At 38.0% G+C, this 12,701-nt stretch overlaps 1 protein-coding gene across 1 annotated transcript in view; it reads right to left on the bottom strand.

The window, feature by feature from the left end:
• Positions 1-12,701, bottom strand: part of lrch2 (leucine-rich repeats and calponin homology (CH) domain containing 2) — a 70,730-nt gene that overhangs the window by 42,501 nt on the left and 15,528 nt on the right. The window contains exons 2-9 of the mRNA XM_015382881.1: positions 10,357-10,501; positions 9,995-10,121; positions 9,241-9,346; positions 6,178-6,314; positions 5,805-5,935; positions 5,621-5,708; positions 526-622; positions 300-397 (exon numbers count right to left, since the gene is read on the bottom strand). Of these exons, the coding sequence (XP_015238367.1) occupies positions 300-397; positions 526-622; positions 5,621-5,708; positions 5,805-5,935; positions 6,178-6,314; positions 9,241-9,346; positions 9,995-10,121; positions 10,357-10,501 (929 nt within the window). The remainder of the gene's footprint in view (positions 1-299; positions 398-525; positions 623-5,620; positions 5,709-5,804; positions 5,936-6,177; positions 6,315-9,240; positions 9,347-9,994; positions 10,122-10,356; positions 10,502-12,701) is intronic.

Genomic DNA, 12,701 nt, shown 5'->3' with positions numbered 1-12,701 from the left:
AAACACACCCAAAGCAACAATGAATAGGAATCAGCAGAGAAAAAATAAAAAGTCTGCACTGCAAAGAATGAAATATAAATAAGTCAATGTTTTAAGTTTAAATTAAGAAAAATACAACTCCATAAACCCTATTGTAAGTGCAAATTACTCATTGCATTGGCAAACCATCTGATTTAAGGAAAATACACTTACTGTAAGAAATATTGACTTATTTATAGATCAGTTTTGCAGTGTTGGGACTTTAGACAATATAACATGCTTTTTATCATCTCACAGAAAGCACACACAGACAAAGGTACCTTAATACAAGACACATGGCTGTTTTGCTGCCCATCGCTCTCTGACAGAGCAGGATCCTCGTCGGGGTTGGGTTCTATAAAGTCATACAGATCCTGTTCTGATAGAGGGAGGAAGCATCCGCGTTCGTCACACAACGGTCACATTTTTTAGGCACTTCATTCTACAATCCCCATGTGTCTCTGTTACTGCTTTCAAAGGGAATGTTTGATACTTATTTTGGGTAACCTTTGCAGGAGTCCATTTTGGAGAGTAGGGACAGGGCGTCGGCGCGGGCGGTCTCTGAGACCTGTGAATGGAGGCTGACGGTGTCGTCATCAGAAGGCTGCAGGACAACAGTGAAAAACAACGTTACAAGAAGCCACAATTTTTTTGTGGGGGGGGGGTTTCTGCATAAGAGCCTCAAGTGCTTTGACATGGACTTATAAAGACCTTATAAAGTTCTCAATTGGGCTTTTGTGCTAAATGTTACAAGTAGGCAGTTGAGGATCTAGGGGGCAGCTACTTGGGCTACAGCTATGGATGTTTCCCCAAGAGCCCCGGATCTCCCCCTCTGAGCAGATCCGAGTAAAATGTGACCTGTCCAAGGTTTCCAATACTGGTGATTTTCAGTACTGCACGTTGGACACGTCTCCAGTCCATCACAGGGCAACACAGAGACAAACAACAATTCACACATACACCTAAGTAGAATCTAGAGAACCCAATTAACCTAACACTCATGTTTTTGGACTGTGGGAGGAAGCTGGAGGGAACCCACACATGCTCAGAGAGAACAAGCAAACTCCATGCAGAAAGACCACAGACCGGGAATCGAACCCGGCAAGGCAGCAGTGTTACCCACTGCGTCGCTAAGCACCCCCATTCCACCTCTGATGATCTTTATGAAATGTATTTTCTGTTTAAATGTTTATCTAACAATTTACAAACATTCCAAAAAAAGTTCAAACCAAAACCACTGGACTTTGTTTTCCAAGTTTGAAGATGTTTCTCTTTCCATCCAGAAAGCTTTCTCAATTCAAAATGTCTGGAGCTTTTTCAAAAATTTATGAAAAATAATTTTTTTGTTTTGTTTTTATATGGTGTGCAGGAGGTCAAAGAGAAATTCATTATTTTTTCCAATGCTTTAAACATTTGAATAATGAATAAATTTAAACAATAACTTGAAACCAGGGGAACAAAGCGGCGGGTGTGTCTCAGACGATGGATTCCTAAGGGAAAAAAGGAAGATAGCTGATGAGAAAGAGGATTCAAAGAATGCAGCGAATCATTTGCTTTGATTATCAATGCGGAAGGATTGCCTGCATTTTTTGCTTTTTAATTAGAGGTTGTCAAAAAAAAAAAGAAAAATTTGGAAAGGCATTTCCAGGGAAGGCTAAATATGCAGCCAACCACCAAGTTGGGAGTGAGAGAAAAAGTACGATTGCAGAACTTCTGGATAAATTAGAGGTTCGCAAAGATAGATTTAAGAAGTGGATTGCATCTCCAAACTCCACTACTGCTGCTAGTTTGGTTGCAAGGATGGAAAACAGTTCACAGATCAAACAGGTAGTGCTCTGATGCAGGTATGTGAACTTTCTTCCCCAAATCCTAAAAATATAAATAAAACCGAGGAACGCTGGTGACGGAGGACATGGGTTTTAGGGTTAGAGAGCTCTGCTCTGATGGATGTCAGTTCCTGCTTGCTTCCTCATGACTCAATCATTTCCTCCTAACAGAAACAGGTCCACCATAGAAAGATTCCTTAATTAAATTAATCAATTTAACAAAAACCTAAACCGCGCGGTGAAGGGTGGTGGAGCAGCATGTGGTGAGGGCGTTCACTGCTCTTCCCTCACCTCATGCTGCTATGTGATATTTGCTCCAGGATAAACATTTAATCATGAATGAGAATTATATATTTAAGCCCACATAGTCATTTCCTATGGTGGGATAATACACTAGGAGCCCGTTTTGCAAAACAAGGCACATATAAGACTTTTACATGTTTGGGGCTCCAGACAGATTTATTTTTTGTTTTTTTGGTCCAATATGGCTCTTTGAGCAGTTTGGGTTGAAGAATTGAAAGTACATTTCATAAAGATCATTAAACCAACAGTCATATTTATATTAACTATTTTGGATTTCAAAAATATAAAATAATAAATGTTTTAAAACATAATATAGAAATATAATGATAGTTTCAAAATTTGCAGGATTTGTTTATTTTTTTCACCATGTTGTGGAGGGAATGGATTATTTCAGATGGCTAAATATACGATTCCACCCTCATAACTTTGACAAATAATGATTAAATGTCACCATATCCACAAAGTTTGTCATTGATGAAGAGAGGAATAAACACAGTTAAATACTTGCAGGTAAATTTCTTCCATGTTATGGAACGGGAATAGTTATGTGTGATAGCATTTAGTATACCGGTACTAGAAATTTTTTTAATCCAGTAATCTGTCATATTTTACATAAGAATGGGATTTACCAGAAAGTCTACTCTCTCATATTCACCCTAAGGGCTAAGCCCCTAAACTCCTAGATCCTCCCCTGCCACTAGGTCTCAAAAAACCTCTTGTTATCATGCTTCCAACTCATTAAAGAATACAGCCCAACAAGAGTAAAACAAAACCAGAACATGAATTACTAAGGAAAAGAGCATGATGTAGAGGAAAAATCCCAATATTCATTTTATTCTCTGCTGGAAAAGAATAATTCATCTTCATATAAATCATTATAAAACATCTTATCTTGCCTTGTATGACTCATGACACGCTGCAGTTCCTTGGCTTGGGGGCGCAGCCATGAACATCACCAACAGGTGGGATGAGATTTAAATGTGGTTTGGCTCCCACCACAGTGTTTGCCGTCAGCTTTGATTGATCACTTTTAACAGATATTCTTTTCCCAGCCCACAGACCCACCTTTGCTCCACACCGCAAACTTGTTAAATTCATGCTGCTTGATGTAAAGCCTTTATTCTTCTTTTTCATATCTGCCCTTCCTTTTTTGCTTGAATATTTCTGAAGCTATTTTTTGTTGTTTGTTTTTATTTTTTGCAGAGCCTGATGACAGCTTAATGACTCCTTTGTTTTTATTTGGAGTACTTCCTGAGGAGTGTTACTTCCACTGTCTAATGGCCTAAAAAAACACTAACCACAAAAGAAAAAACAAACAAAATGAGACCACATTTTTTTAATCATGAGTAAAACGTTTCAGTCCTACACATGTAGCTGCACCTGTGGGCCTTTTGCCTTTTTGACTGCTGCAAACCTTTTTCTATTACTGCATGGTTAAGTGCCTTTTGGACCCATGTTTTGATTTCACACAGTTTGAATGATAGAAAACAACATTTTCTCAAAGTGGCATTAGATTATTAGGAGGTAGTCTCTATAGAAATGTTGCTCTACGTTTCAGATCCTGTTTCTCTGCTAGAGGCAGTTTCAGCGTCTGGCATTTGATCTTTTTCCCACAATAAATGCATACATAATCAAGTACAGGTACTGGTCAGGAAAAAAACTGCTAAAGCAGCTGAAGATCAAAAGAAAAATCATGAAAGTAGTAGCAGTAGATGGAAAGGCTGTTAATGAGCCTGAAAAAGAACAGATCAAGGCCCCTTGAAATGAATAGTTTGACTCCTAGCAGACAAAAGATAAACAAAGAAATGTTTAAGAAAATATTTTATCACACAGAAATTCAACTTTTTGTGTAGATATGCTGGATCTTGAGTTTGGGTCCAATCGGGGAGTGTTGGCCTAGTGGTTAAAGCAGTGCGCTTGTGTTCTGAGAAAGTTGCAAGTACCCGGTTTGATCCCCACAGCCTTCACTCTGGGTTCCTGAGCAAAACCCTTAACCCCACACTGCTCTGCGGGAGCCGCACATCAGCAGCCCACTGCTCCCCAAGGGGATGGCACAAATGCAGAGAGTTAATATCCCCATTGTAGGACAATAAAGGGATTTTTATTATATTTGAATTGGGCAAATTCATATTCCAAAGTAGAGATTTGTCGGCAATCTCCATGACTAGTGCTGTCCGAATAGGGCGGCAATACAGAAGCAGTAAGCTTCCTGTATTAGCTCATGTAGCATTGGGAGCTCTCAATATTCCTATCCACCACAAAGGACCAATACGGTTGCCTACAATCCTTTGTGTGCGGAACAGCTCTGCACACAGTGCCAGCTGCATTTACTGTATGTAACATTTGTTTTGTGTAGTTCTGGGTTTCTGACTACTGCTCGACATGCATGTCTGTGCTGAAATGAAGGCTGAAGGCCGTCTGAGTTCAGCGCAGCAGTGCGAACTTCCTTTCCTACCTATGAAAGAATTTTACTGTTGAACCCATGAAAGATGAAGGAACAGAAGCTGCAATTTGGAATCAGTCTCTGAAAGTGTTTTTCAGCCAACGAAGTGTTCTCCACATAGTGTGATTTCGGTCCTCCTCCCATATTCACGTCATTAATGGAAGGATGCCACATTAGCTCACCTTGCTATCACCACTCCTGTCTCTATTCCAACAATCAGTGACTCACCTGCAGACAGCCGCTAAGTGTTGCTACCTGTTGTTGTTACCCATCATTGATAAACAAAACACTGCTAACTGTTAAAGCTGCTACCGCTAACACCAAGGCTGTGCCCACAGGCACCAAGGGGCCCTCAACACTGCATGGGGGCCCCCAGCGTCTTCTGAAAACTGCAAAACTCACCATTGGACTAAGTTTGAAATTTCATTTTATTCTGTTGCTCTTTTTTAATTATTCATAGAGCATTAAAGGATTTATAGAGATTTCAAACTAGCAATATCTCAAAGAAAATGAAAAACTAAAATAAACATTAAACGTATGTTTGTTTTGCATGCAGGTGGACGCTGACTCGTCCAGTTCAAAGGTCCGTATTGGTTGCCCTTCCTACAACCATGAAGTAAAACCTCAGCCTTAAACAGGTTGGTGATCCCTGAGCTACATCCACGTGAAAGCACAAACACACAAGTCAAATTCTTGTGCATATCCTCACAAGGCAAAGAAATGGATATGAAAATGGATCAGAATGAGCTCTATTTTAATTGTTTTCTCTCACCTATATATGATTTCAGAAGGATTGTATAAAATAAAATACCAGGTTATGCCTACTGTTAAACTGCAGCTAACATCTCATAAGACAAAACTAGTAATAAAAGCAGGTATGATTTGTACCCAATATCGTATCAGGTCAATATCTGCATCTGATGATAGTCAAAGCTGCAGCATGGGCGTCATATCAGAAATGTAAAAGTTGTATAGGGACATCTCTATATTACATCATGATCATTAGCCAGCAATGTGCTTGAACTCTGACCTCTGTTGTAGACAGCCTCTTGTCACCATTGTCACTACCAATTCCAGAGTCCGGTCCATGATTCTTACTGGGATAGAAATCTTCCATGCTTGAAATATACAGACAAGCAGAAGATGTAATAAACTAAAGACGAATAAACTAATCATTAATGTTGAATTCATGACCTTCAGATGATGTAACACACCTATCGGTGAGGGGCTGTGGAAGACAGCGCTTGCTGAGGGTCGGGAGGTCCAGGGTGTCTGGTTTCTTGTCCATTCTACAAGCCTGGATGTTCAAGTACTTGAATATATGAACTTTGCCCTTCAGGCAAATCTGAAATGCAGAAAAAAAATAACATTCGTTTTTAAAACCCAACTCATTGTCAGCCTATGCTGTAATAGCTGTAACAAAAACAATAACGTCCTCTTATCCACCAGATGGTGCCCTTGTATCAAGTTTATTTAATTATTGCTTTATATTTACAGGTTTATTTTTTACATTCCTATATGTATTTATTAGAGATATGTGCAAAAAAAACTAAACGCAGTAAATGACTTTTTGGTGAACATACACACCTGTGCCGGAGGGGACTGCATAGGATTGTTGTCCAGGATGATGTACTCCAGTTGCCTGAGTTTCCTGAAAGCTGGAGGAATCTCTGTGATCTTATTGCAGGAGAAGTCGAGACGGATGAGAGGAAGATCTGCCAGCTCTGAAAGGAGAGATGGGAGTATTGCTTCACAAATGATACCATGACAAAGACAGGAGGATGTATGGAGCTGATAGAAATGTAATGACTGACGCACTAAACACTTTCCTATTTAGATCACTTTCTCAGTAATTTTATAATCATAGAGATGCACCTGCAAAAGAATTATAGTCATACACTGAAAAAAAAAAAATCGATATCTAGATAAGTCATTTTTTCTTAAAAAGGGTGCATTTGTTCTTGGATTAAGGAGGTAAAAGAGACACTTTGCCAATGGAAAAGGACAATTTACACTTAAAATAAGAAAACACAATTGCATTGTCTTATGTCAAGTGCATATTATCTAATTATCTTATTTTAAGAGTTAAAATACTCATTCCATTGGCAAACTTTCTCATTTACTTACTCAAATTAAGGGTAAATACATTTAATTTAAGACATTTTCTACTTATTTCTAGATCATTTTTCCAGTGTATCCATTTGAGCCTTTAAAGCCTGGAGTTGTTGATTGATTAACGATTATGGGCCGGATCTATCAAAGGTTTGCGTGTATAAAAACGTGAGCTATTTCACTGCGCACGCTAAAAAATGTACAAACTGATCTATCAACAGCGTGCTAAAATGATTTGGTCTTTAAAACGTGCTAAATAGCGCCTCTTATCCATTTAGTCCTTTTTCTGCAATGAATATGCAATATGGNATTTTTTCTTAAAAAGGGTGCATTTGTTCTTGGATTAAGGAGGTAAAAGAGACACTTTGCCAATGGAAAAGGACAATTTACACTTAAAATAAGAATGTACTCTGTAGCAAAACGGAGGTGGGATCAGCCTCATAACTTAAAGATAAAAAAACTTGTTGTTTTTTTAGCTCTGGCCTTTGTCTTCAGTGCTTATACTACATGCTTACCTCACATAAGTGCGTTTTTGTAAGAATAACACAAGCATTGTCATGGTCTGCTATGATAGCTGGCCTAAATTACTCATGCCTTCCACCTGCTTTACGCTTTCCAGCTCCTGATCATCACTCATCTCATCCACCTGCCAGTTTTTCTTATATTGGGCTCAGTTCCAGCTATCATGGTCAGATCACGGTTTTGCTTTCTGTTTGCTCGTTGTTTGATATTTGTTTTCTGTTTGTCTGTCTGTTGGTTTTTTTTTCAGTTTTGTACCACGGTTCATGTCCTGGATCCTGGCAGCCAGTGGAAAGAGGATTTTGTGTCCGTCTCGTCTCCTGGCCGTTCACTGTTCCTCCCCTGCGGAATCCTCATGGTTTTGGTTTAAAATGCAGGGAGGATCAGTTTTTATCCCCGCAAGCCTGGCTTCTAGGAGGAGACCAGTTTAAAGTTTCCGGCATCAAGTTCTGGTTCCACGTCCCGTCTCTGTTACCCTCTACCACTGAGCCTGCCCTTCTGTACCTGATCCAGTCTGCTCCTGTGCTTGTCCGCCTGGTGATCTGGCCATGATAGACGGAACTGCGCCCAATATAAGAGAAACTGGCAGGTGAATGAGATGATTGATAATTAGGAGCTGGAAAGAGTGAAGCAGGTAAAAGGCATGAGTGATTAAGACCAGCTATCACATCAGATCATGACAAGCATAACAGTTATGAATGTACTAAATCAGATATGCATCATATAGGATGCCTAAAGAGCTTTAAACTACATCACAACTGAATTAGGGGTTCATAAGGATAAATGCAACAGACTGGAGACCTACTAAAAATACAGAAAATCTTTACATATAGACTGAATTTGGGCAAAATGATTGTGAAGTCATCACCCCCCACCCCCATTTCTGCCTTGTAACCCCCACTTTAAAGATCCCTGCATTATCAGACCCACAAACACATTTCTGTGTTTCGACACATTTCGATCTTTGGATTAAGTGCCTTGCCAAGGGGCACACTGACATGTTGTAGGACATTAGAATCAATCCTTCACAGACTGACCAATCATTATTCAATGAATAGCACCCAATGAATTCAATGATTATGCAATGAATAGAATAATCATATTTTAACTCCCAAAAGGAACCACAGCCATCTTTAGCTGTAGAATATAGTCAACCTTTTAGTATTTGGATCAACCTGAATCCTCTGCCCTAATAGAAAAACAAAAACAAGAATTAATTCACTTTGATGCTTAATTTTATGTTAAATAAGCCCTACTATAGAAACTCCCCGAGATTTAAAGGTTAGAATAAAGAATGCAAGACTTTTTAAGATCTTTCAGAAATCTCTGCTAAGCTGACTGATTATCTGCCCCTGTTGACACATGTGAAGAGTTAACAGAACAAAGCCCATCTGTGTGTTGATGTTGATATGAAGGGATTCTGGGTCTAAAGGTATTTCAACATTAAAATAACTTTTTTATTAGAAATAGTTTTTAGAAAAAGTGTGAGGGGAATTTTTTTTTCTTTTAAAGATGGGATTCAGGTTTAAAAGCTGTTAGATATAGAAATGTCAATAGCAGTTTTTATAGCTCCCTTTCCTCGTTAATACCAATCACTTTCTGACAGCTCCTCATAACTGAAACAGTGTATAAAAATTGTAAAAACAACAAGTTGGATTCCAACGAAACCTCATTGCTGTCAGCTGGTTGATTTACCACGCAACCGATTAGATTATTATTCATCTGGAAAATTTAAAACTATTTCAACCTGTTCTGTTCTGCCTCTTGACAAATTACTGACTTATGTCCCACAAATCAAACTTTAACTGATTTTGAAACAATAAATCAAATTGAGAAAGCGAAATAATAAATAATAGCAATAGAAGGAACACATGAATGACACCAAACATAAAAACAGATGGCTCCAGCCAAGTGTCTTTTGGCTTGCAGAGGTGGGCAACCTTTGCCAAGATCCACAATGCGTCTATTGAAGATGCAGAGTTAAAGGGAAACTGAAAGGATGGTAAAGCACTGACTGACCCTCGGGCAGCATCTGGAGACAGTTCTTCCTGATGTTGAGCTCTCGTAAGGCGTGAAGCCTCCCCACTTGAGCTGGCAGGACCTGGATCTCATTGCAGCTCACATCCTGTGAGTGGAGGAGAAGTGTGGGAAAGCATGTCAACACGCATCACACACACAAAAAAAAGTGTATAAAATCAAGAAAAACAACAACTAAATCCAAGGGAAAAGCTAGTCAAACCAAATAAAGTTATGTCATTATGCAACAAGATAATCTTGCTTGAACAGATTTCTTGATGTAAGATTTAAATCTAGAAATAAGCTTGTTCACTTAAAATTGGACATAATGTCTTAAAACAAGATAAATCATCTAACATTTCTAAATACACGCTGCAAAAAAATTGAAAGCTCTTTAAGTTTTTGAGAATTGTTTTTTTTTGTCCTGAAATAAGCAGGAAAGTGAGACACTAAAACAATTTACATTCAAAATAAGAAAAAAACAACAATTGCATTGTATTATTTTATGAGTAAAATAATACAACGCAACTGGAGTACATCATCCTGGGCAAGTATGAGTTATTTAAAGAGTAAAAATGCTAATTTCACTGGAAGATCATTTTATCTACCTGCTCAAATTAAGGCTAAATACACTTATTTTAAGACTTTTTAACAGCTTATTTAGATCGTTTTTGCAGTTTGTTTTCTTTTTTATCTTAAGAACTAAACGATTTGCTGAGCAGAGGCTCACATGCACCGACGCCTACGCTCTGCTCACCAGTTCCATCAGCTCTTTGGCCTTGCCGATCTCTTCTGGGATGGAAACCAGCTTGTTGTTGCTTACAAGCAGGACTTTGAGGGGGAGATTAAACAGGTATTTTGGCAGAACCGCCAGGAGATTTCGGCTGTAGAGGAAGATAAAACATTGACCTACATATCAAAACTGAGATACACACAGAGGTACTGGGAATCAAGTTGTAGTTAGAAGAAAAAGGAAGCGTGTCCTGTTTGTGTGAGCTTCTTTACGCACGAAAAGCAGAACAAGCACAGCTAGGGAATCATGAAGCTGCAAATACATCCACTTTCTCTTTGACTGAATAAATTGATAGAAACTGATGAACACATCAAACTATTTTTTACCTGATGTCAAGATAAGTCAGCATCTGCAGATTGATAATGGCTTCAGGGATGGATTTGATGCAGTTGTGGTAAAGGTTTAGCGACTCGAGCGGGGCGAAGAGACACACCTCTGGGGGGATCTCTGTGAGATGATTCTTGGATAGATCTACAGAAACAGAAACAGCGTTTACTTCAAACATAGCATACCAGTAAAAGCCCATTTACTGTCCAGACAACATCCCCAGTGTTTGATTCAACCCAAGAGGCCAAAGGCCTGAAAGACGGATCAATACACCTCAGTGACAGAGCAGAGGCTAACATTTCTTCTCCATCAAACTGTGGTCTAAAATTACACAGGAGTCTGGAGCTCTGACCGTCTGAGTGCTGCTGCTGTAATATGTCGGTGGATCTATCACTGACCTGAGAAAGGCACTGTAATGGTTTAAATTTGCAAGAATGGCTGCAAAAAAACGTCACATCAAAACGCAGCTACTTGTACAGAAAGTGATTTGTTTGTTCAATGCATAATTTACCTAATAATGCATTAGTTTCTTTTATTTTTTTTTTAAATGTCATATGTTAACATCATGACAGCCATTTTACAGGTTCTGCATTAAGTGTTTGTCTTCAGCCTAAAACTCATTTATTTCACATTTTTACCTTTCTGCGTCCCGTTTGTCAGCTTATATAAAAAGTAATTGATTTCCAAAGATAATGAATGGGTTTATTACAGATTTAATAAAAACAATATAGAAAAGTGATCCAAACTAGGGCTGGGTATCTATTTAAATTCTAATGAATTTATATCTTCTCCGGTCCAAATTTAAATTGGATTAAAAATTTTGTTTTAGCAGTTACCTGAATTACATGACTGTATAGTTTTACAACATACTGACACCAATATTATAACGTTCAACAGCAAATCAATACAGTAATGGTATCTAATGGCGGCTGTAAGGAAAGTGGAAATGTATCTTTTAAATCCATTTTTGGTTTTAATAACAACGATTTAGAAGTTAATATGTGAATCAATTCAATTTTATTTTATTTTTATTGAAAAGCCCTAATGCAAAGCTAAAAATGTTTACATTAAAAACTTAAATATTTTATAGCACAGGACCTTTCATATATCAAGTATTCAAAAAAGACAACAACTATGACAGGCACAACAATTATATGATTAAATTTAAATTCTAATTACTATACAATAGTGCGTATTAAAGAAAAATGCAATATCCTTCATAACAATGAAAAAAAAAAAGCATGTTTGAATTATAATGTCTTTATGTGCTTTTTACATGCAGAGTACAGATTTTCTCGTTACACTAGAGGGTAGACACTGTCAGGTATACTTTGGTTTATGGACCTGAGGGTTCGAGTTGGACTATGTGTCTTTAACTATTCTGAAATACCAAAAGTAGTTAATAAGTTCATAAATGATTAGGTTAAAAAAATTAATTTTTTTAGATAACAAACATTAACCATACAATGAGTTGTATTCGTGTTATTCTACTCTTTTAATGGTGCATTTGAATCTACCGTTTTCAGAATAGACTAATGAAACAAAAATATCTAAATGCCTCCAAGGCTTGTCAACAGTTAATTAGTGGTAACTTGTGGGAAAGATTTCATCTTTATTGTTCTCTGTTTAGAGCACCTGAATCTAATACCACCACCATGCTTGACAATTTGTACTGTTTTTCCCAGATTGAAAACCTCCTGTTGTCTCCTTCAAACATCTTTTCCTTGTCATTGTGTCAAATAAGATCCGTTATTGCCTCGACCAAAACCTTTTCTGCATTAAGTGATTTGGCCGTCTCATGTAACAATTCATTCCCTTAAAAAAGTGACATTTCAGTTTAAAGGTTTCTACAATAGAACAGGAGATTTTTTTCTTGGCTGCATCTCCACCACCTGAAAACTACCATTATTATCACACCAAAATCAGCTGTCATTATAGGGTTAAAGGCTTACAGGCTTTACCTGTAAACAGGACATGCCAAGGCCTGCAGCCCATGTGACTTTGACCAACAGGTCCATCTCCACTGCCTTTTAACCTCTCAAAACCCACCGGGTCGCCTGTGACATGTTTTAAAGCGTTTAAAAATAGACATCAGACATCATTGGAAAGCTTAGATTCTCCAAATAAACCACCTAGTTCATTTTATGGACATAGCGAGCACCAAAGCACAATTATAGCAGCATGTCGAACTAAAGCATGACAAAGAAGCCACAACAAGCAAGCACGACTTTATTACTGCTGTTGAAAAGACATTATTTTCGAGAATAAAAAAAAGCTAATTTGATTCATGCTTAAATTGATGCAGCCTGGGTGCTCACCCAATTTTCATGTATATATTCAGAAA

Source organism: Cyprinodon variegatus, unplaced genomic scaffold (genome assembly GCF_000732505.1).
Source record: "Cyprinodon variegatus isolate N-32 unplaced genomic scaffold, C_variegatus-1.0 Scaffold268, whole genome shotgun sequence".
In the NCBI taxonomy this organism is placed as follows: domain Eukaryota; kingdom Metazoa; phylum Chordata; class Actinopteri; order Cyprinodontiformes; family Cyprinodontidae; genus Cyprinodon; species Cyprinodon variegatus.
Note: the sequence above shows the minus strand (reverse complement) of the source record. Positions and strands in the feature narration are given on the sequence as shown.